The sequence below is a fragment of the Stylophora pistillata genome, chromosome 13 (genome assembly GCF_964205215.1).
Source record: "Stylophora pistillata chromosome 13, jaStyPist1.2, whole genome shotgun sequence".
Classification (NCBI taxonomy): domain Eukaryota; kingdom Metazoa; phylum Cnidaria; class Anthozoa; order Scleractinia; family Pocilloporidae; genus Stylophora; species Stylophora pistillata.
The window spans coordinates 8,440,001-8,463,912 of record NC_142531.1 but is presented as its reverse complement, the minus strand read 5'-3'; the positions used below and the strand labels follow the sequence as shown (position 1 = coordinate 8,463,912).

The 23,912-nt window shown below is 38.6% G+C and overlaps 3 protein-coding genes across 5 annotated transcripts in view; 1 reads left to right on the top strand and 2 right to left on the bottom strand.

Moving 5' to 3' along the window:
* Positions 1-141: 141 nt before the first annotated feature.
* LOC111342762 (uncharacterized) lies at positions 142-12,198 on the bottom strand. 3 transcript variants are annotated; one of them, XM_022949874.2, is made up of 10 exons: positions 12,151-12,198; positions 8,885-9,113; positions 6,251-6,493; positions 5,713-5,826; positions 5,299-5,382; positions 3,784-3,906; positions 3,002-3,103; positions 2,387-2,500; positions 1,334-1,465; positions 142-901 (listed from the first exon to the last, which is right to left on the bottom strand). In XM_022949874.2, exons 2-10 carry the CDS (start codon positions 8,943-8,945, stop codon positions 864-866), a joined length of 1,011 nt encoding a protein of 336 aa, XP_022805609.2. In that variant the 5' UTR covers positions 8,946-9,113; positions 12,151-12,198; the 3' UTR covers positions 142-863. The 3 variants fall into 3 exon arrangements, with proteins under 3 accessions (XP_022805609.2, XP_088599556.1, XP_022805611.2); XM_088743430.1 differs by lacking the exon at positions 12,151-12,198 and adding an exon at positions 11,434-11,535; XM_022949876.2 differs by lacking the exons at positions 8,885-9,113; positions 12,151-12,198 and adding an exon at positions 7,420-7,553.
* Positions 12,199-13,335: 1,137 nt separating this feature from the next.
* LOC111342768 (uncharacterized) overlaps positions 13,336-23,912 on the top strand; it is a 16,163-nt gene continuing 5,586 nt past the window's right edge. Inside the window, exons 1-7 of the mRNA XM_088743363.1 lie at positions 13,336-13,816; positions 14,412-14,529; positions 15,024-15,178; positions 21,719-21,840; positions 22,617-22,708; positions 23,018-23,128; positions 23,424-23,516. Of these exons, the coding sequence (XP_088599489.1) occupies positions 13,604-13,816; positions 14,412-14,529; positions 15,024-15,178; positions 21,719-21,840; positions 22,617-22,708; positions 23,018-23,128; positions 23,424-23,516 (904 nt within the window). The 5' untranslated portion in view covers positions 13,336-13,603. The remainder of the gene's footprint in view (positions 13,817-14,411; positions 14,530-15,023; positions 15,179-21,718; positions 21,841-22,616; positions 22,709-23,017; positions 23,129-23,423; positions 23,517-23,912) is intronic.
* Positions 16,653-19,637, bottom strand: LOC111342769 (rhodopsin). Its single transcript, XM_022949884.2, is given in 3 exon segments — positions 16,653-16,872; positions 17,446-18,068; positions 19,386-19,637. Coding segments are annotated over 3 exon segments (1,095 nt in total).

Below are 23,912 nucleotides of genomic sequence, written 5' to 3'. Positions count from 1 at the left end.
ATACCCAACTTGTTTACTTTGTATATCTCCAATTGAGGCATTTGGTTTGGAAAAATCAAGTAGAATTTGGAAATAAAATTCGCCTTGAAAAGCGCATCCTCTAAAAAATTTAGCATGATCAGTTCAAACTACGAAGACAGCTAGGAATGCGGCATTTGCTTTAATAGTTTTGAAAAGTAAACTGAACTCAGGGTATCTTCATTTCACCTTCATTGAAAGTCTTAAGCGATCGCAATCTTAGCCTCGACTTACAACGATTTTTACTCTTACGTATAAACCGAATGCAAATATGGCGTCCAATTTGAATTACCATTGTTCTGGACTGACTAGCCTCTCACAAATGTGATAATCGTTTTGTGTTTCCACGTGAAGACGAGGCTAGTCAGTCCAGAACAATGGCAATTCAAATTGGACGCCATATTTGCATTCGGTGTATGACTTACCGAAAAGAGAGTAGTAGGCGTGCGTTAAAAGGTAGTTACTAACGGAAAACAAAAAAAAAAAAACTCTTTGATTGTCTTTCCTACATGTGTATTATGATCTTTTTTTTTTTATAGTTTCAACGAAAGATAAACTGCAACGGGTCCATACTTTCCTCAAATCTATATCTAAGGAGTTGTAACAAATCGTTTTATGATTTGAAAGACTATCACGGCCGCCGGCGCCTTAAACATACAAAAGTACAATCTAGGAAAACTAAAAAAACAATCAATAGCAACTACTTGCAAGCAAGTTTTTACAAATCTACTCCGGGAATGTCACCTCTTAGTTTCTGAACTAATTTTTTTTTTACCTCTGTAAAGTTCATTACAAAAGAAAGCTTTTTTTCTTTTTAAGCAAGTATAGGGTCCTAATCACCCTAGTTAGATCCCAAGGAGGGTCCTCACATCCACAGCACTTTCTGGAAAATGAGAAAAGTGAGCAGTGCGTTATTTAAAGTTTAAAGTGCATATGACATATAATGAAACAAAGGTGTTCATGCTCCGCTCGACTTACATGAGTAATATATGCCCAGAAATCTTACTGCGGCAAAAGATTGTTCTCATTTCGTTGGAATAGGACCAAATCCCAGAAGAAAAGGTCTTTGCTTACATGTATTATAGAGGCTAGCATGATATTCTGTATACTAGAGATTATGAAAAGTTTCCTAGATTCTTAGTTTGGTTAGAGATGTACCCTTGCATCAAGAGTATTCTAAACTCAATTCAACGCAATGCCCGTTAGCAGGCTGCTGAAAATGTTTGGGTGATTTTGGAGGCCTACCCCACCCCTTTTACGGTACATTCCTCGAACGTCCATTTACCAACTGCAAGTTAAGGAACGACCGACTCACCGCTGGATTCGCAGAAACCACATGTCTTTGGACAGAACTCCTCCATATAAGTTTTCCACCCGCGTACCGCACACAAACCTTTTGCTGCCCAGTTCTGACATTTGGAGGTCAGTCCTTTATCAACGCACTTTCCTACACGAGACATAGATTACTCAAACATTACTGAAGCGATTAAAAAATCCTTTCGGTGTAACTGACGAGTGATCTCGGCTTTGCTAATCGCCACGTCCTTAGATATAAGATATATAATTGACAAGTAGATTCCCTTTTGCCTTGCGTCTTTTCAGTAACAGATCACAAATGAAAATTTGGAAAGAATAAAAAAGTGGTACACTGGGTGCAGCCGAATGTGAACGAGGCCCAGCCGAGTGTGTACGAGGTCCAGCCGAGTGTGTACGAGGTCCAGCCGAGTGTGTACGAGGCCCAGCCGAGTGTGTCACTGATGTTTTTACCACATTTTGACGTCTTCTGTGATCTATTACTGCACAGACCAACGGTAAAATGGTATCCATTTGTAAACCTGTCAAAGATAACGTCAGCTATGCGTCTGTTCTTCAATAGATCACTAGTAAGAGTTAATCATTTTGTGTGAATAATTCAGCTCTTTATATGAATTACCTCTAACTGAACTAATCATAACTATTGCAATTTCCTCAAATGTGATTGGTGAGTTAGCTGCTTTATTTTTCACTAATTATTCTGTAGAGTTGTAATCGAACAGTTTGATTGGACAGTTGGCTGTTTATCGGATACTTTAAGCAGCCAATCATACTAAGTCCACTCTACTAAAGCCACCAATTACAGAATTTACCATAATAACCATCTAAACTGGACAATTTTTTTTTAACTTTAGACAAACAAATGTGTTTGTTTCTTTTCGAAAGTTGTAATGGTAATGATTAATTGGTAACAGAACCTCGTGTTGTCCAACTTGGTCTGTAATCATACTTGTGATTGACAACTCAGACTTTCGCTCTGCGGTCGTTCGATTTCGTTAATCCCTCGTATGATTACAGGCCGAATGGGACGCCATGCTGTGATGATGCTTCTTACCACACATTCCACATTTCTTTGGACAGTGCATATTCCCAAATTTTCTAAGGTTGTAGAACGGAGAATTGCAGGTCTTAAAGACCTGACAGGCCCGTGGGTAAGTGTCCTCACAAGCTGCCACCCGAGCAGAAAACAACATGATTAGTTTATAAAACTTTAAAATTTGATACTCTTTCATACTCTTCTTCATACATTCCTTTGGTACTGACGAAAATAATTCGTTTAATAATGATAGCTTCCTAAGTTGGTGTTCATGTCCATTATTCTCATGATCATTTATTCTCATGATCATTTATTCTCATGATCATTTATTCTCATGATCATTTATTCTCATGATCATTTATTCTCATGATCATTTATTCTCATGATCATTTATTCTCATGATCATTTATTCTCATGATCATTTATTCTCATGATTTTAGTTCATGATCCAGCAGCATCACTATATGAAAAAATGAAATGCTGGTCACTCTTGGGGTTTAAACGAGAACTACCAACTATGCTTTCAGGTCCCAAAGAGAATATAACCGTTCGTGAATCGCGTTTAGATGCGGAGAAACTTAGTCTTGGACGCCGCTATTTAAAGAACGGTGAGGCGGCGAAATTAGCACTTACGTAAGCATCCTTTTTCTAGCGGACCCAATGCTTCTTGTCCATTCCAACAGCATCCATACCTCGTTCTGCGGGCCTCACAATCTGCGGTAGGACTCGGTGCCTCTATTATGAGGAATACAAACCTTTAGTTATAATTTCGAACTTCAAAACAACTTGTTTTACTACACGAGAGATCAATATATGCTTCATTCGACTTAATGAGAAAACATCGGAACGGTAATGTGTTCGTAGAAAAGTCGCACTTGTTACAAATAATGTGTATATCTTTTAACTAACCTTTTGATTATCAATAGTTTCCCTATTTTATTGCAATTCCATTTTTTTGAGACTTTTGTTTCACACAAAACGGTGATCCGCGTTTTGGGATATTCCGTCATTCCGCGTCTTAACATATTCCGCAGTTCCGCCGATCTATTATTTCTCCGTCCCTCCATTCTGTTGAATAAGTCAAGGTATCGTGTTTCGCAGCTTCCTCGCTTCGCAGATTTTGCGGCTCTTTCGGATTAAGCCATTGATTCAAACAAAGTAATGCTCTCTTTTCAAAGAACAAAAAAATCGCCAAAGCTTCCATGACGTGTAGATCACATCTATTGAAATATTTCTGCTGGCAAAGTTTTGATTTAAATTACGCGTCGGTGGATGCCACTGTGAAATTATTTTAAGATGTTTATCGTTTTCCAGATTTCAAGCTCAGCGCGCAAACCACTCGGCCACACTACCTCCCCTTTACACGTTCTTAACTTTAGGAAAACGCAATTAAAAAACAATCCACTATTACTTACTGCATCGCTTGCAAGTGTAAGCGCAGCTATTTCTGAGCTTTTTTTTAAGGAAATTGGATAATGAATCGTCGTCACATTTGTGTTTATATCGTTCACAGTCTATCTGGTCGATGCACAATTTAACTGGAAAAACAAAACAAGGAAACGAATAAACAAATAAAAAAGTAAACAAGAGAAAACGACGTCCAGGAATTAACTATGCTTAACTATAACATAATGAACATAGCACACATTGTCTGATTGGTCAATTAAATTTTCAAGCGGATGTTTCATTAGGTTATAATGCCCAAATGTAACTAGTCATAAAGAAATAGAACGCATTTTTCCGGGTTCTATAACGTGATAAAGCCACCTGCTCGGGTATGTTGAAAGAACACTCGGAAACCTTATAAATCACTCGCCTTCGGCTTGTGATTTATAAACTTCCCTCGTGTTCTCCCAACATCCCATGTGACCGTATCACGATATAGTGCCCGGAAAATGTGTTCTATTTGTTAACTGAAAGAAGTAGTTCTCATTTTCAACTGGAAAAAAAAATGTGAAACGAAATTTTCAACTACTCTGTTGAGAATCTTTTCCACTGAGTATAACTGTTAGTTGACCGTCTCTTACGTCTAATCTTAAACCTTAACACCCAAACATCAGTATGCATATTCTCCATACTGTTCTTCATACATTTCCTAAGGGGCTGACAAGGAGAATTTGTTCAACGATCAAGAGCTGCATTAGCTGGTGATCTGATTTCCTTTTATACTCTTGTGACCTTAATGTTAGATTCAGGAGTGATATTGCAAGAGGAAATTAGATGGTTGTCACTATTAGTGGTCGCAGGGTTAACTCAGGTGTTCCTATTGAAATAATTGCAAATGTGTGCAGCTTAGAGGATTTGCTTTTTGAGCCCCCACTGATTTAAAATAGGGTTTACATGTCAGTCATTTCTCTACATGGACCGCCTCCCAGTTAGCTCAATGGATAGAGCACTGGACTGTTGTGCGGGAGGTCGATGGTTCGAGCCCCGGCAGGACCAACACTCAAGGTCTTAAAATAATTGAGAATAATATGCTACCTTTCTATAACATCAAGAAATGTTTAGATATTCTAGTCTTCTCGGATAGGAACGAATAAATGGAGGTCCCGTCTCCTGCAGGGTTAGGTGTAGGAGACGTTAATTTCCCATGCACGAGATTACTGTGTGATGGATGTCCTCCCCTGAGGTGGGATAGTTGAAATTATTTAGAGGGCCACAGGATCATCAGTTTAACTACTGTCACGTACTACCCTCTTGAAATAAAGTCTATTCTATTCTATTGTACATGAGGTATTCTTTGCGCGCTGCAGTCAGTTATATGATCAAATTCTGAAATAACCTGTTTTGTCTCTTTTCCCAATGCACTTCTTGGTCCTCACTGCAATTAACACGATTTTCTGTTGGGGGAGGGGGGTGGGGATAATCGTTTATTCTCCATAAATATTTAACAATACTGAGGAATGTTGCTTGTGCCTTATTGAGTTTACCTCCACATCCAGCCTTGGAAGGCCCATCAGCAACAGTCTCTCCATCTTCACAACAACCATACCTGGTATCCAAGCAGTTTTCTTCTGTTAAGGACAAGGGAGATGATGATTGCGTTGATTAATGAACATTTTGTGTAAACTAAAGACGCAAATTCCTCGGCGCTGGGATGAATAAAGACTGAGCAAGCCTCAAAGTATAAGAACGCCATATCCGAATATCGATGTGTGGGCTAACTGCAAAACCTCTTTAGTGCAAAAACAGACCTCTAAAAAACAATTTTCCTACCCGAAACGACTTAGCGCCTACCCCCGTTTTAAAATGGAGGCCTTGCGAAGTTCACAAATGGCCAATTCTGGAATATTTTCGTTGAAATTGTTCGCCACGAAGTTTCAAACAAAAACGATGGAACTTACTGCAGAATTTGCAAGTTTTCCTGCACTTCCGTTGCATCCAAGTTTTGTACACGTCTTCAAAGCAGATATAGTTGTCCGCAAACTGTTGACAGTCGTGATACTCGTCGATGCACTCTGTATGGCAGTAAGTTACGAGATAAATATAAACAGTGAATTAGTGACTGATTCTAATGGCGGGTAGAAAGAGAAGTAAGAGCACTGTCAATTTCGTTCTGGAGTGGAGCTTAGGAATAGTTCATTTGACCACGTGGCCACAACAATTAAACCAGTTGTCGAAGTTTTTATTCAAAACATTGGAAAACTGTGAAGGTGTCATCAGGACAGTTTTGAAGTGAATTGTATATGGGTAGGCTTGAGCCCTAAAATATCTCCATGATTAAGCGCGATTGCCGGAGGTGACTAGCAGACGTACGGGAGAGAAACAATATTGATGTATTTTTCCCACGCAATCGTTTAGTCAGTACCTCCAAAGTCAAGCTTCAACACCTTGTATTTCATACGAATTTGTCAAGTTTCGATCAATTCTTTTCCAACTTACTTCCTTCATCAAAAACTGTCTCGTCCTGCTGTGGTTTGTACCAGGCCCTTGGACCCTCAGATTCATCTGTAGAGTCGTGAGATTGGACGGACATATGCTCTACACTTTCGAACAATTTTTTTATCTCGGCCATCGATGTTTGCGCCGAAATAAGCTTTTCTGAGTTGCCGGATGGAAACACTTCACGGTCACCAAATTTCGTCTGAGGAATGTCGTGTGCGAACCATGGAGCACCTGGTAAAACTGCAGCAAATATATATTCAAATCTCTATAAAGGCTCCCTTTTGCGACTAGCTTTGCCCCCCTCTTCCACCCTCCCCCCCCCGAGACTGGATGATTTTTTAAGTATTCAGACACTTTTCCTACTCGTTTAGAGTAACCCCCTTGGAGAGAATTGGCCATGAGTTTTATGTGGTCTGATCTTCCGGGTGAGATTACCCCTAAGGAGGCTTTCATTGGTAGAGATAAGGGACGTTTAGACGGTCTTGGTTACTTCCCACCTTCAGATGCCTAAAACATCATTTTTTCTTTTATTTGACTAAATCGAAGTCAAACATCTTACCTAACGGTTCCGAAAAAAAAATTAAGAATCTGCAAAAGCGTCGGAGTTATTTAGAAAAACGTATTTTTAATTAAATAATAGTTAACAAATCAGGAAGTTGTCATAATATCGTACCTGGGCGAGTCCCCTAGGGGAATTTTCGCGGCATCCGCTCCTCTTCACATTATTTGCATATTTTGTTTAAATCGCGCACTTGACAAAATTTAAAAAATCTTTGCTCATGGAAAATTGAAAAGCAGAAAAAAAGTCCTTGGGTTAAAAACAAAACAAAACAGGCCCAAAGAAGAAAGAAGAGTACTATTCTCTCAAGAAGAGAAAAAAAATCTGTGGTAAAAGCGACTGAAACTCCGCTCCACGCTAGCGTCCAGATTTCGAACAAAGAAGTCGCTGTCAAACCAAAATTTGTCATACATTAATTTAAAAACGAGGTTTCTTTTTATTCATGCAAGTACCAGCCTGATACAAAAACAGTTTCAATCGCCTCGAATCGTAATTTTGAAAGCTGTCTGTCGATTCGTTGTCATGCTTCTTAGCACATTATCCGGTTTTTCTATTTTTACCGCAGGTTTACCTTTTGAAGGTTACGCAAATATATATTTCTACTCACGGACGCCGAGGACTTGATTTCGGCATCGGCGAGGGTTACTCGTTGCGCAAACAGTTTTGGTTTCGAAGACCTAAATGACAATGAGATCCGTTTACACAGCACTGATTTAGTTAGCGTTACTTCGGACTCTTGGTTTTAATTGCGTTACTCGGCGCACGCGACATGCTTTGTCGCCTGATGATGGTCATCAGGACAGCAAGCAAGCATTTTTTGTTTGAACGGTAATAGAGATCGAGGTCATTCATTTTCTTTTTTAAATATCGACAGGCACAAATTGGCGAAGACCCAAGAGGTGCGAATGGCACAATTAGTGGGAAGGTCACAGCTCACATTTACATAACTATGCAAGGATTGTAAAAAATGAACAGTCAATCAACCTAAACCGGAGGAAACACCTCAAACACAAGTAATACGTCTCAAGGAAACTCTTTTATGAGACCGCAAGGCCACTAATTCAAATTCTTGGTGGACCTGTCTTATTTCCAACCCATGAGGTCATGTGGGCACGACACATTCATCAAATTCAGAGTCGTTGATGTGGGTCTGAAATTAAATTTTTAATTTTTCCTGTTAGCGTGGATCGAAATTTTAACAACGACTTCAATCTTAGAAATCTACAGACTTGAAAACCAACGCCTCTCTTGGCCACAATTGAAGTTTTCAAAATTTTTCTTGAGGAAGATTAGTTGTACAAGTTATTTTGTCCCTGCGTGCCAAGTAGACTTTCGTTAGCCTCTTAGCAGGTTGTCACCCCTAGTATAACAAAATTGCTTTTACCGGATTTAAGGTGTGATTTTGTCATTTCTCTCTCTTTTTCATAGTGCGATTAACGCTCTTAGGTGGAAGGTCTTGAATGCGTGTGAGTCATTAAGTTATTAACTGGAATCATTATTTTAGCCCTATGGCATCTTTGTATTTTCCAAATATTACTGGGTGATGATAGTTGGAACCTTTCATTAATCGTCTTTGTCTATTTAAAGACTTTCCGGAAATTGCGCGCAAGCGGCTTATACCGAAAAAAAAAAAAAAACGAACAAACAGAAACTACTGAAATCAACCGCACAAACCTCTTGCAATAACCTTTTCATAACTTTATATTCTCCTGTGTCGATAAATATTTTTCCGCCGCATCATGTTTAGAGTGAGATCCGTCTGGGAAGTATAAGCAAGCTTGACGTGCGCGTTATTTTAATTTTTTTTCTTAAGTACTATAATCTCTTAACAACAGCTTAACAACGGACGGAGTAGGTCGCTCTAAATTTCGCAGCTTTGGTGCTATCCTCACTAAAGAAATTAACAATTACTATTGAAACGAGAACATTTCAGTCCGTGTCGATGAGGAACTTTGAACGTTTTTACAACAACCGAACCGTTGTAATGTTAGTAACGCGGCAAGCCCTCGTAATGCGTCGCTCAGAAATTCAACGTTACACCAATTATGAGCCGAAACAATCACTCTACTTACCATATTTTGCAGTTATACTTTCCAAGACAACGAGAAAAACCATGGCTGGTAAGTGGGCCATTGTAGAGAAATTTTGTATTTAGATGGTTGAATCGCGCTCTTGTTGAGGTGTACCTCGTGTGAACCGATCGCTGATATGAACTCGACCAGTCGCGAAGCACGCTCCTTTATACGTGGCGGAACAATGGTCACAATTTTGAATTTGGCGCTCAGTTCTCAGTGTTGAAATCTGAAACGAGAGATTGACATCATAATAAGTTCAGTGAGTTATTAGATTAAAATGTCACCTGCACTTTCAAGGTGGAATGAAAAAAGGCTCGGGTTTTCCCTGTTTAAAGTGGTTGCCGCTTGAGATTGGATCGTTCAGGAAGTCACCACCTTTGTCTCAAGGTTATCTCGTGAACACGTTCGAAACATTTCTGTCATGATTGCATTAGTGTTATCACATAGTTCGCGCCAATTTTCTATTTTGACCGTTGTAAAATTGCTCTTCACGATTAAAAACAATCGTGGTACAGTATAACTAACTTGCGCTGTTTACTGTGGTGGGACACAAAAGTCAATTGGTGCTCTCTGGAGGAAAACACACGGCGAGAACTGGGCGCGCTTCTATCCTCTAAAACATAATTAAATAAGTACTTAATCTCATTTTAACGAGGAATCTGCGTTTGGCACTTTTCCTTTTTAGTTCAAAGCTGTTTAGAGTGTCAATTCGACACTATTTAACGGGCGCATTATACATGTCATGTTGTGGAAAGTTTTGTATTGTGCAGGTCACGCATATGGAGGTTACACGTCTCAAGGAGAGAGTTTGAGATTGAAAAACAAACGCATTCAGTGACAATTTGGGGGAAGAAAACTCAGTCAGTCGTGTGTACGTTAAAACAAACACACTGCATGCCGAGCATCTGTAGCCAATTGTTCACCTTTTTTCCCTTTCTTTAGTCCGTCGTTATACACGCAAATAAAACAAATTGCCGTCTTTTGTCACCGAGATCTTTCCGCCCTCAAGTTTGGATAAACTAACTGCTTGGTTTTATCCGAATATGCCAAGTAGCCTTTCTTTCTTCAGTTGTTGGCTGTGATGATAGATGATCCCCTTTTAGCTAAAGCACCGGCTCCATGTTGTTGGAGACAGTTCAATGTCGTAGTTATCATAGCAACTATTAAGTCTTTCAAAAATTGTACTGTCATTGGGAAATGAGGGAGTAAAATAACTTGAACCAGTAACGGAAGAGTTTAAGAGGAGCCGATAAGAGTAGGTTTTATTTGTCTGGCAAAGTGCGACACTGTCTATATTGTGTCAAAGACGAGGGATACGGAGACCGGTTGCTTTGATTAAAAATAAATGTATACAGAGTAATAACTACAGCTGTCATCAGCTAAAGTGCGTTTAACTGAAGAGTAATCAATCGTGAAAATTTGATCCACTCCTGCGTCTACTGCAAATAGGTTTCTAACATGCAAAGCATGCATGTAGCAAGTGCAGCCCAGTTAGAACACGTTTGCAGTTTGTGTTTTTTTTTTTCTCTTTCAAATAACATGGTAACAGTTTGACGAGGTCAGGTTTCCAATTTTACACATTATGCAAGGGAGTGCTGGAAAAGAGATGACATCAGATGTAAAACAGATCACCACTTCATTCACCAAAAATTCTTGATGAAAATTCGTTATTTCATATTTGGCATAACTTGCTAGAGATCTCATTTTGTCGGCACACGAGAACTTCGGGATCGACGGGATCGAGAATCGTAGACGCTCTAATAAGCCAACCGTATTTCTCTCCCTTCCCCCTCCTCGTCCTCCTACTTTTCGAGCGCCTCACTCAAGGAGCTCTCGCGGCGCATCGGCCGCGTCACTCCAATAATTCCCTGCACAGCGTTAATACCAATTTTTTTCCGCTGAATTTTTTTTGACTCGCGCTACAGATCTTCGCAGAAAAGGAGGGAATACTCGTAGTCTACCTTCATCAGTTGATAAGAACCAAATTATCTTGCTCGACAGCATAGTTTGCTGAGGTGGCTGGGTAGAAAAGCCGGAAAAAATCAAAAGTGAAAACAACAATGCTGTTGATGTCGCGTGTCGGGAACCCCCCGACCTTGTACAAGCAATTATTTGCTACTTGTTTTTTTCTTTTGTTTGTTTTTTACACATCGTGACGTAATCAGTTCCACACTTCCTTTTAAATTTTCTCTGAATAAAGTGAGGAGCCCACACTGTCACTGTTCTCTTCCAGAATTTATTTCTCAGAAAAGCAGGCAGAACAACGTTACGCGAAGTCTCTGGCCGACTAAAAACTACTCACAATGATTTTCTTCTCTCATAAACACACCTTGATCAAAACGTAAGTTGCTTGGCTATAAAGTTCTTCTCAACAAAGATAAACAAACTGATTTATCGGAGCGGACAGATCGTGACACTCGATTTCCGGCAGATAATTTTGAATCGTTACAATACTATTATCCTGTTTCCGACAAAAGTTTCTCAACTATCTAAATGAATAAATAACCCACTGAAGTGTACCATGTTTTTGGTTCGCAAATACATACCAAGCAAACACCCGTAACCGGTCTATGTAAACAGTCTGTCTTCTTTACGTATCAATTCCAAGCATATTCTCTTGGCGGTTCAGAGGGTTCGGTTCGTGAATTACTATACTACTTATGTTCCAAGGTATCTTTTTTTTCTTCGCTGCCCGTTGGCTGCCCAATTTTTATAATGAAATTCTTTAACATGGTTGGCTGCATCGAACAAGAGGATTATAATGTTCGACCAATAAGTCTGTCTTTCACTGATTTTTGGCTCGTTTCCTGTTTTCTAACTACGTCACATATGTAATAGCTCTACAAATTTAAAACCCTTTCGATTATTACATGTATGTAGCACAGAGTTAGTTGATATAGCTCGTACTCTCCTATTCAGCTATTCTTTGTAGTTCACTTCTCTATTCATATGTTGTTCCTCCTTTGCATGCTGTGTCTTTTCTAGTGGTCATTCTTGTTGTCTGAAAAACTTTGTATACTCGAGTACAGTTAAAATTGGTTACTGTTTGTGGGATGTACCGTAATAAGAGCATCACGAGTGTAGGACTTAAAAATCATTGAAGCTTAACTACTTGCAAAGTTGTACACTCTAAGATCACCCTTAGCACTGAATGACTGATGTTGATGACCCCTCGGTTGAAAGAATCTGTAGCCATGTATTTTTTTCTTATTCAATAATGTTAAAGTAAGAAAGTAAGTTAAGGTTTAACCGGCACTACTTACTTTTATCAGCGTCCTCAGTTACCTATGATTGTTCAACCACTCATCTATAATTGTGCATTCTAACTCACAAAACCTATCTCATTAGCATAGATAATCAATTATATCGAGTTAATTACTTTGAATTATTTCAATCCGTTTGTCAAGAAATAAGATCAAAACTTAGGAGATGCACAAAAAAAGATTAAGTCTCCCGCAAGCTTTGGGTCGAAAAAATTTGCTTTTCTTACAAAGTATACCTTATAGCGAAGACTATTAATGATTGTGGGTTCTATCTTTCAATATTACTGCAGCCTTGAGCAAAGATCGTGTGTCCTTATTTGATAAATGTGCAAACTGACTAAACGAGTGAATCAGAGCATATAAAGGAAGTTATGTGAGGTATTGGATACTGTTCGATTATGGTATAATGCAAACCATCCGTTGGTTACTCATGGACTGCGGCCAAAAGAAACAACGACGGCAAAGATTGAGAGGACAAACACGGCTGCGAACGACTAAGTTGAAGAATTTTTTCAAATTGCACAAAACGTGAAATTACTTTTCATACTTGACGCCTTTCTAGTGCTTGTGGTGTTTGCTTACGGCAAGTGAGGCAATTTTTCATTATGTCGCTAGCGTTGACGAACATTCAGAGACTACACTTTCAAAAAATATAAATAATCTTCATTTTATCGTATTTTCAGTATGTTGTGTGAGGTCATTGACAATGTCTGCTTAGCACAACCTTTCCTTTAAATAGGATTTCTTGTAATTTTCGCGGTGTTGTCAAACTTTATTTCTGGATCTGTTTCAGCGTGATCATCTATTGTTCAGCGCTTTTCCAACTTTTTGAGCCGCTTCCTTCTTCTGTACGCTCTATGATGGCGGATCTCTCAAAAGACGTTTGAGAGCTAATGCCGCCGTAGACAAAGGGGTTGGTTTCGCCTCTCGCGTTTTGTCGTTCAAAATGCCTCATCTACCATGTATCTTCTGCATTACAAAAAAAAGTTTCCTCAAATAAAGTGCACACAATGTTAAAACCACATTTTTTCCTATTTATGTAAATAGAAAACTTGGTGAAAACATTTTGAAGATATCGCTCAATGCAGCTTTCTGGTCACAAAAAGACTCAATTTCATGGTCCATGTCTGCATAGTTTCCGTCGAATACAGATTTCCTTGTATTTGAACAACAGCTTAATCGTGGAAATAGTTCGCGTAAACTAGATGCCCAGATCTGCCTAAAATTTTTCTTGAAGACGCGAAACCCCTTGCATGTTAGTGGTGCTTGTTTGACGTTTCAAATAAAGTTGGTGGCGTGTCATCAAGGTGCGAAATGTTTGCTAATACTGTCACAAATTTCTGGTAATCATTTTAGTTTAATGCTTTTTACCTAAAGATTATGGAACCTGCTTAACTAATCGGCGTTAAACTAACAATTCTTATCTTTTTCTGTGGCGGTTTTTCGCGCCCCAATGGACAAACAACAACTACCAAAATGTTGCGCGAAAACGTTCTTTTTCTTTTCAGTCATCGTACTAACAGTTGCTCCCCTGGGTCCTCTAAAACCAATGGCAATCGAGTACGCCATCTCGCGACTCAGTCAAAGTCAGCAAGAGCAGTTTGTTGATGAACACAATAAATTTCGGAGTCTGGTGAACCCGCCCGCCGCTAATATGGAGTACTTGGTAAGAGTAAGTCTTGTTCTTTTCCGTGTCTGTGATGACTTACGCCACGCACCGCAAATGGAAAAAAAGATACACCTGTATATAATTTCAGGTATCCTTCATTTCGTGCTTATCACGTAAACTGCTTATAATTGGTATAAATCTCGAACTCTAGTCGGATGTTTAACGTTTATAGGAAAAAAAAAACGCGGACTTCATTTCTAGAGTTGCCGTTGGGAATTAAAATGATATATGGAATTGGGTATCGCCGTCTTTCTAAATTTAAAGGTCGCGTTCGCAAATCTCTGCAGCAGGTGTTTTAAAATCAAAGTGTTGATGCACTTTACAGAAAGAAACGTTTCAAAAATCTTTTTATTTTTAAACCATGCAGTCTTTCTTCTCCTCTCATTTTACAGTGATGTTAGTTCAATGTTTTCCTTGGGGAGACGGGGGGGAGGGGTTGGGTTGAGGTCATGAAAACCATAACACCAACAGAACTGTAAGAAAACAAAGAATAATTTTAACTTCTTTATTCACTATTCTGCTAACTGACGAAATAAGCGTGCCCTATGTAGTTATCGTTGTTTTCTCTTAATGATGGCCTCTTTTCCTTCAGTTTTGGAATGATGACTTAGGAAATCTCGCCCAAATGTGGGCAAACAAATGCACATGGGATCACGGTTTTCTGGAATTTGGAGAGCTGTACCCAAATGCACCTTTTCGAGGCCAAGTTGGTACGTGCGAAAAAATATGTTGTCGTGTTTGTAGTGTATCGATGAACTACATTTAGGTGACCAGCTGAGGCAAACGCAATTGTTTTTGAAGTTGAAATAATTGCGTCGTATGTTTTTTGATCCATTCGAATGAAAAATTCCTATTCCAACTATCGCCATCTAGTTGGTGACAGTTAGAAATGATCCTCATATCTTTCTTTTATATTTCTACTCCGTTTACGCAACTGAATGGACACTTTTCTAATAAATGTCTACAGTTTTACGTTACTGTACTGAGATAGTAGCACTGTTTATACCTCTCCGTTTTGCTCGAGACTAGGAATGTCGTTCTATCGCAGAATTTGAAGCACAAGTTTGAAGTATGTCAGTTCTACTTTTCATTCTTAAAGCAATTATTATACTATAAACTTAGCCAGCGTTTGCGCACTGTTTCATAGGCGTCGCCTAAAGAGAGTTAACAAGAATGATTTAAAGTCTTTTCCGTTTGTTTTTAGGGCAGAATCTTGCCCGAGAGTGGACAAAGCTTCAAAACCCTGCTGATAGAGTAAAGCTCTGGTATAAGGAAAGTAGTAACTACACCTTCAACAATTTTTATACCGCAATGGTACCAAATCATTGTTCCAAACCTCCATGCAAACGTTATACGCAGGTAAGCCCAATTTCCATTACTTAAGCTAAGAGCTATCAGCTGCATTTATGCCAGTATAAGTCATTGCAAATTGTGAATTTTGTGTTTTGAAGAATTGATGCGTCATGAGTTAAAAGTTAAGGTGAAACATTAGGGTTAGAGTCCCTCGAAATGTCACGGTAGTGAAAGCCAAACGTCTCGTTCAAAACACGATGCCATAATGAAGCCACAACCATCAGACAGTTTTTATTTAGTTGTCTGATACTTGTCATCCTCTGATACTCAACAAGAGATTTTTTAGAGTAGATCTGCTCTCGCAAAGTGCTGCGCGTGAATGCATGCGTGCAACAATTCCGAGTTGAGGTCAAAGGCTTATAGATTCTATTTATTTAAAGAGAGAAGGACTTCTAATGTTTTTATTTTTCATCTTTAAAGTTCATATGCAATTTAAGAAATAATAATCTTTCATTGACGCCTTTAAAAAAAAACAAAAACAAGTGCAAGTGATGTCGGCGTTCCAAGTTGTCTGAGTTTATCTGCAGAGCAAAATTACATGATACAAATATTACATAAAAAATTCCTTTAAAAGAGAGAGTTATTAGTTTGTCTCACGATGTGGTCACTTGGAATGTGGATCGCGACGTTTCGACTGTATACTGCTAGTCTTCTTCAGGCGATGAAAATGTCTTTTCTAAATCTATCTACAGAGCTAAAATGGCATGATATAAAAATCACATAGAAAATGTCTCGTCTGAAATCTCTCTCTTCAGAGCTAAAATGACATGATATAAATATTACATAGAAAATGTCTTGTCTAGTTTATCTGCAGAGTTAAAATGACATGATATATGAATTACATAGAAAATACTTTGTCACTGGCTGTTAAAAAAAAAGCTGCTGGTATATTAAGGCGAAAAAGAGGCCATTCATAAAACCATTAAATAGAACGCTATCACTTATAAACGAATTTTAAAGGAGAGTGTTACCCCATAGCTAGCTAGCTAAACTGTTATGCATGCAACGTTTAACTATGTTACACCAGTGAATTCTAAAAAGCAACACCGTCAACGATTTTTAGTGAGGAAGACATGCTTTGCCACCATTGTTTAAAGTTCTGATCTTTAGACGGAGGCTCTCATTGAGGTTCTCTCTCTTTCATTTCAATAGACCGAGTCTGCAATTTTCGAAGTTAAACCAAGAAAAAAAGGAAGAAAAAAAAAAACAAAAAAAAAAAAACAAGCGATAGAAGCCATAACCGTTTCGCGACACTGGTAGTTTGAAACTTTTCCAGTCGTGAGGAAATTAAACTGCCCTTGGTTTTAATAGTAGCGTTATCCTAGTCGCTTATACAAATAGTAAAATGAGGCTTTCCAGGGTAAACATGGCATGTTTATATAAAAGTATTTTGCCAAAAATTTGTCTTCAACAATCTAAATCTAGGTCATAAAGTCGAACAGTCTTCCTAAACGGACGTTTCCAGATTCTCTGCTGGGATTTAAGGCCCGTTTATTCGCAGTTGCCGCGCCTCTGTCCGAGTCTGCTGATAGCGGCGCATGCGTCGCATACGGCTCAGTTCCCCTTGCAGGCTGCGCTGCATCAGAGCGGAAGGACGCAGCTGTCTTCCTTGCGACAGATCATCAATCTCCTCCTCATCTTCTTCATCTTCCTCTATCTTACGGCACACACAGATCAGCTTTAAAGTGACGTTTCGAAATCTGCAAGAAAGTAACAAACAAAGGGTTACAAAAATGGGAAACAGTGATGTACTGTGAACCTCTTCTGGAATGCTCTAATGAATCATAGAGAGAAAGACGTCTCTTTAGTTACGTTCCTATGGAAACTGCTTCTTTAATTTCAATTAGTTAGAAGTTATGTGATGTTACATTTGTTAGAAAGTGTATCGTAATTGTACTATGACCGGTTTAATCATAGGAAATAAACCCAATACTGTAAACAAAACAACCAAAAAAAAAAAAAAAGACAGAGAAAGAACACTAGCAAACAACAATAACAACAACAACAAGAAAACGAGAGGGTTATTAACAGGTTAGCAGGGAGCCTTCATTCATGAAGGCCGATTCGGTTCCGGCGCGATACGTAATGTTATCTCGAATGAAAGTTCTAAACAGAGCAAACAGAGTCTTTAAATTTGCGGGTAAAAAATGAAGTTAGCAACAAATAATTTGGCTAAAAGATGGAGGATGACGGAGCAATATATTTGCGTAATCATACGCAAAAAAGTCTACTGATATTCAATTTGCAAGTGCCACGATTCTTACCCTTCTTACCGTGTACCAGCAAGCAAGCAGAATGACGGGTTGAATACAGCACTGGCTTTAGTGACAATGCCAGGAATGAACGAAATCTATGGATTATACGTCTTCGAGCCACCGAACAGAGCCATCATGGCGCATACGCAGTAGGGCATCCAGCTAACCGGGAAGATTGTTACGCCGATCCAAATTATAACGACCGCTTTCCTCGCCTTCTCCCTCGCTCTCCATGACATTCCGTCATCTCCTCTATCCTGCGATAACTTGTTGTATATCTTGCCGACTGAGTAGGCTATTGAAAAACTCAGAGGAATCACGAATACCAAAAGGATCAGTAGGACCACGAAGATACGTCCAGCCGATGTTTCTTCCTGCCAACTCAGAGCACACACTGTATCCCCCGATTCGAAATGGAATGATCCCCAGGTCACCATCGGAGGGAACATCACTGCGATGCCGTACAACCAGGTTCCTGTCAGGGTCTTAATGACATTGTGACGTTCCCACGCATAGCGTTCGGCAAATGCTATCTCAAATTCCATGGCGTCGTCCCTTAACTTACGATGGGTTTTGAGGAGAGTCAACACGAATGTAGCAATGGTCGAGATATATCCGAGCCACGACAGGAAACCTACGATCTGAAATTGAAGAAAATCTCAGCTGAATCGATTATTAAAAGGAACAGTTGGCTGATACCTCAACAACCCACCCCTCCACGCTACTCTGACCATGTCTTCCGCTAGGGTTGACGAAATGTCAGTCACTACTACCGACAACAATCCTTCTTAGGACTACTCTCACCCGGACGGTCAGACTACACGATCAATTCAGCCGTCCTGACATGAAGGAACTGGCGAGAACTTACTTCATTCTCACTCCTTGGAATACATGTAGAAATCCTCATTCTTGCTGAACGCTTTTATTTCAGCTGGCCATGAAAATACTTTCGATACCCAGTCATTTCAGTAAAGTGCGAGTAGTACTGTGAAAGTAACCCTCCCGCCACACTACTTCCCCAGAATTGACTACTCACACAGACGGCTCTTAACCACGTGGTCTCAGTAGAGTGACCTCCATAGTGAAAAAAGTCTCACGTACAAACGAGACGGATCTTTGCCTCGTATAAACATTTCAAGTTATTTTTACTAGCATACCATAACATCGTTTTCAGTGGTAATTCGAAACTTTTTTTCTCATTTCGTAACTTGGAAGTTTGTGTGGCGAAGACTTCATCTTTCTACCCATGCATTTAAAATGATTAAGTCTCTATCACGACTTACTTCACACCAAGGCTACATGTCAATTGAGAAAGATATGTATTCTTGTGCCTGTACGACTAAGACTAATTTGTTGCTCAAATGAGTGATTCTTTGCTGAAGATAAAGTTCGTTATAATGCATAGGTACACTTTAATATTGACCAGGAAATCACGATGACAAGTCGACCTTGTAAACTTCCTTGGAAAAGTCAACCTCTTACATGTCGTTTTCTACGGTGTCTATTTGACAAAACGGTATACTGAGTTAATGTTTTTACCTCTTACGGGCTCGTATTCACACAAAAGTTTTGAAAGTCGGTGTTTTCCATTTCAAGACTCAGAGAAGGAAATTTCAAACCCGCGCAAAAACGTAATTTCTTGGGCTGTCCTTCAACAACTGTTCCCGTCATGGGCATTAACGCCAGGGTATGAAAAAAGAAAAAAGAAGATTTAAGGGCAAGGGAAATGAGTGAATTGCCACTATCTATCTAAATATATTGATCTTAATCAATGGAAATGACCATGCACCATATGAGTAAAAAATCCCACACGATTCCGAGATTTAGACATAAAATCAAAATTGATTGTTTCATGTTTTTTTTTTTTTATCTTCCCTTCTTACTTTAGCGTGCTTTTCAGTATCTGTTATATGCTGAAGATTTTGGTTCGTTTTTCCTTTAACAATAATTGAAATTACCTGGCAATATATCTCTCCAAGCATGTTTCGCTGTACCCAAGCGGACGCGATAATCGGTGGGAAATCAACTAATATCACAACGCTGTTCGCGATTATGATGTTGTGAAAATATGGTAACAGATCGAATTGCTTCAAAGCCGGACGCGTCAAAACGAACAGCGTAAACGCTTGAAACACGCAACCAACTATCAAAAGCACGACCATACTTGCGCCTAAACCAAAGTATTCGGCGTCATTTAGCCGCGAAGACATCTTCGCCTGGCGATAAAGAGAATTTTCTACTTCCTCTCCCTCTCCTTCACCTGAAGGGGAAGGAACTGCATTTAATTTAACAGAATATTTTTAAGGAAATGCGTCGCCCCTTCTTAGTTGTTCGCAAAATCAAGGCGTTCGACTTTCCTTTAATGACGTTAGTCATCCTTTTGACAGCATTGAGTTGCTTTGTGAATCCCGGTCTTATTTTTCACTTTAGTTTTGAGAATATGGAAATCAATCCTGATGATTTAATCGGCCTGGAATGATGTATTTTTTGCTCTCATTACCTGCCAATTTAGGCGTTTATTGCAAAAAAGGCGAAATTCTCGAAATGTGTATTTCAGTCGTAGCTATTCCTCATTCCCTTTTACACGCTTTTCCAGCTCGTGTGTCAATCATAAGATTTTTTTTGCACCTGACAAAAGCTTTCTACAGAGAAGATTTTCTTCAACACTCTCCTTGATTGACAGCTCTAGTGACCAGAGTAGCCGGCGACATACAATCAATTAATTAATACAATCAATTAATTAATACAATTAATTAATCAATTAATTAATTAAAGATTTTCTTCAACACTCTCCTTGATTGACTGTTATAGTGACCAGAGTAGCCGGCGACATACAATCAATTAATTAATACAATCAATTAATTAATACAATTAATTAATCAATTAATTAATTAAAGATTTTCTTCAACACTCTCCTTGATTGACTGTTATAGTGACCAGAGTAGCCGGCGACCTACAGTCAAGTAGCCGGCGGAAGTATTCCGGCGGTCGCCGGCTTGTTTTGAAACCACTGGATAAGTGATGAAAAATTTCAATTAGGGGATTAGTAGTTGATCCAAACCAAATTTTCCAATCTAACATTATGTGATTTGCATGGGAGACAGAATGGAGAATTGCTAGGGAATGAAAGGATTAATGATCCGCTTAAGAGGCATGCGTGGTCAATTTTAAACATACATCTAATTGCAGTAAGTTTGTCGTGAAAAAAAAAAAAAGAAAAGCCAAATTGGAATAAATCAGTCTATAGTATAAGTATGCAGTATTATCATCTAGTTTTCATTTTAGCTTTTGGGGAATCGCTCGCTTTTAACAGCATCTGATACTCTCTAGAAGTTTGAAAAAAAAATTTAAGAGAAATTCTCATAAATGGCGGATCTTATTGTTATTATTGTTATTTTTGTTCGTTACGCAAGTGAATTAGCCCTTCTGGCCTCGTCAACGTACGAGCGAAAAAAAATTGAATTTCCCTCGAAAACGCGCTTGAGAAGGCTTTTTTTTTATTTATATACGTATAAAAACAATGACTATGAATGCCACAATGTACAATATACCAGCAGCCAAGACAAAGCGTTTTGCTAATTCGTTTTTCGTGAAGGGTGCGGCTGAAACCAACCCAAGTTGAGATGTAATAGAACTTTTAATAGAACTTTAAGTCATCATATTTTATATTTGTATAGTAGTAGCTTGTAAAAATTGCGCAATTCAGTATTTTACTGCGATGAGATTTTAATAAACCAGTCTATCTATCTATCTATCATTTGTGAGAGGGGTGTGGGAGACTATTAATCTATTACAACTTATGGCGTGGTGTATATACATTATTTAGCGGGTGGAAGGTCCATTACACGGGAAAGAAACTGTGGCTGAGGCTCAAGACCAGGGGAAAAGTAAAGTTGTTATTCGACGCATGGATATATTTGTAAAAAAAGAATTATCAACAAAATCATTGTTAAATGTGCAATATACTATTTCTTATACATAAATTTCTGTATATAGCTCAAAAAAGAAATCCTGTCTTGGTTGTAAAAGTTGCTGGAGTGGCTTTTATAGACTATTAAACTTTTTTTTCTTTAATATTATTGAGTGTCCTGGTCAATAATATACAGTGTAGACTACCCAACATATATTGAAATAATGATACATAAAGAAACATCTCTTTGATGATGGTTATTAACAAATTTTCTTTGCTTCAGAAAATCTGCACTTTAAAGGACCATGTGTTCAAAGAGTTTTTTCTTGGATTTTAGGTTTCAAAAATGGTTCTCAATATGAGACGATTTCTATTTCACAGCTTGTTTGGGCAACAAGCAGACACTTGGGCTGTGGTGTCTCATTTTGTGAGAAATCAGCGGGGAGGACACCTCATCCTTGGGCTAAAGAAGCCACTGTTGTTGTGTGTGATTATGCACCAGGGTAAGGATGTTTGGAACTTTCAATCCTCTGCAACATAATCTCTCTCAAGCAAAATGTTTCTCTATTATTTTGTTAAAGTGATTTCAAATTTTTCTGAAAAAACGCGACTACAGGTGATGACCTACTGATCATCAGGATTGGTTCAAATGATTTGAACTGAGGGCTGCGAAAAGTTTTAGTAATTTCCTCATCTTCTTTGCTTATTTCTTGTTGCATTGGACCTCCACAGATTTTCAATAGCGTCGTACTGTTTTCTTTTATTTTACTCTTCTCAATATCTGCCGTTAATTTTTTCTCCTCCTTAAATTTCTCTTTTTTTCTTCCTGGCACAATTATTCTCTTGCTTCAGATTCACTTTACCACCTTTGGAGCGGCCGCTGGCCATCGCAACTGTTGTAACGCTATACCCAAGACTGTTTGCGCGCGAACACTAGAATTGTAACGTTGTGTTTACGTCGTAAAATTACAATTCTCGTTTTATTTGGTCTTATCAACCTTATTTCCTTTTATATGTTTCCCTCGTTCCACGGCTACCCGCTCTAATCTCTTTTTAAACAGCTGGCTTTTGCATCGATATTTAAAGCTAATATGCAATCTCTACCGTCCTAACGTAGCATGTGTTCGAACAGGTACTTGATTTCTTAAATACACTGCGACGTTATGTGGCATTATTTTAGCTTTTGTATGTCTTCTACCTCTCTTCAAAATTGAACTAGCACATCCTTCTAAAGGAACGGTAATGAAAGTAAACCGCCTAATTCTCATTTCATTTGCAGAGGCAACCTTATTAATGAATTCCCGTACCAAATAGGAAAGCCATGTTCGAAATGCGCTTCTGGGAATCGATTTTGCTACAAAAACCTTTGCAGTAAGTATATTTTAAGCAGTTCACCCTAATTAGTGAGAATTTCGTCTCCTAGAGTAAACAATTCTCTCATCTTTTATTTCTCCTTCTCCACTCAATCATTGGTGCGGTAATATTGATCTCTTTTGTATATAATTTATCTGGGTCGAACAAACGAAAGATTTGGATCAAACTTTGTGGGGAAAATTCCACCCTTTCTCTCGTCGGAGTTCATTTGCGGTGAGGGTCTTCAGCATAAAACTTCCTTAGTTAAATGCAAGAACGGGTACAAATTGACCTTGCTATTTCCAAAATAGAATTTATTACTTGCAGGAAATTGCGATGATTTTGACAGGGAATGTGGCAGATCTCTCACGTTGAAGATGTGTACAGGTTTCAAGGATTTCATGGCCAAGAAATGTCCGAAAATGTGCAATTTATGTGGTACGCAGTGAAACATTGTTCAATGACTCTTTTTTATTTTTAAATTACCTAACATGTCCTTTAGATCAATTCTGCCTTTCATTATGTTGATTCGGAATTGAGAGAATTTATGAGACTTTGGTTATTGACGATCACATTAAAAAAAAAACTTCTTTTGACAGTTTATGGTGATGAAAATAGTGAGGGGTAAATGTACAGTGTGTTTAAAGGGGAATCCTTGGATAGGTTTTGCGGTCCCCACATTTAAATTAAAGGAATATCAACTGGTTAATATCGCTTTCTTAAATCTATTTAGAATGTCCTTTGGAATGTCAACATGGCGGGAAACTTAACGCTGTTATGTGCACATGCGCGTGTCCTCCTGGTTACAAGGGCTTGGACTGTTCAGGTTAGCAAGGTTGTCTTACTTTTCTTGGTTTCAGATGCAATTCTTTAAGACATATTTACCTAGTGTCAATATATTCTCCTAACTTAGGTAATTAGGGCTCACTTGATCAAAACAAAATTTACTCCTGGAGTAGTACAATTTTTTTTATAGGTTCTGTAGGTTAGAAGACCGGCCTCTTTTCTTCCGTTTTTCCCTACGTTTTAACTTTTAATTCCAGATAAGTACTTAATGGTTGTCCAATTATCGATCCCAAGAGGGCTAATTTTGGAACATTTGTTCTTTAGGGGCCCACTTTTTTTCTGAGATTTCTAGCAATGCCACCGCACCTGTATATTTTATTAGTGATAGTAACCCTAACTCTCATCTATAATGATGTTTATTCTGTATTTCTTTCAA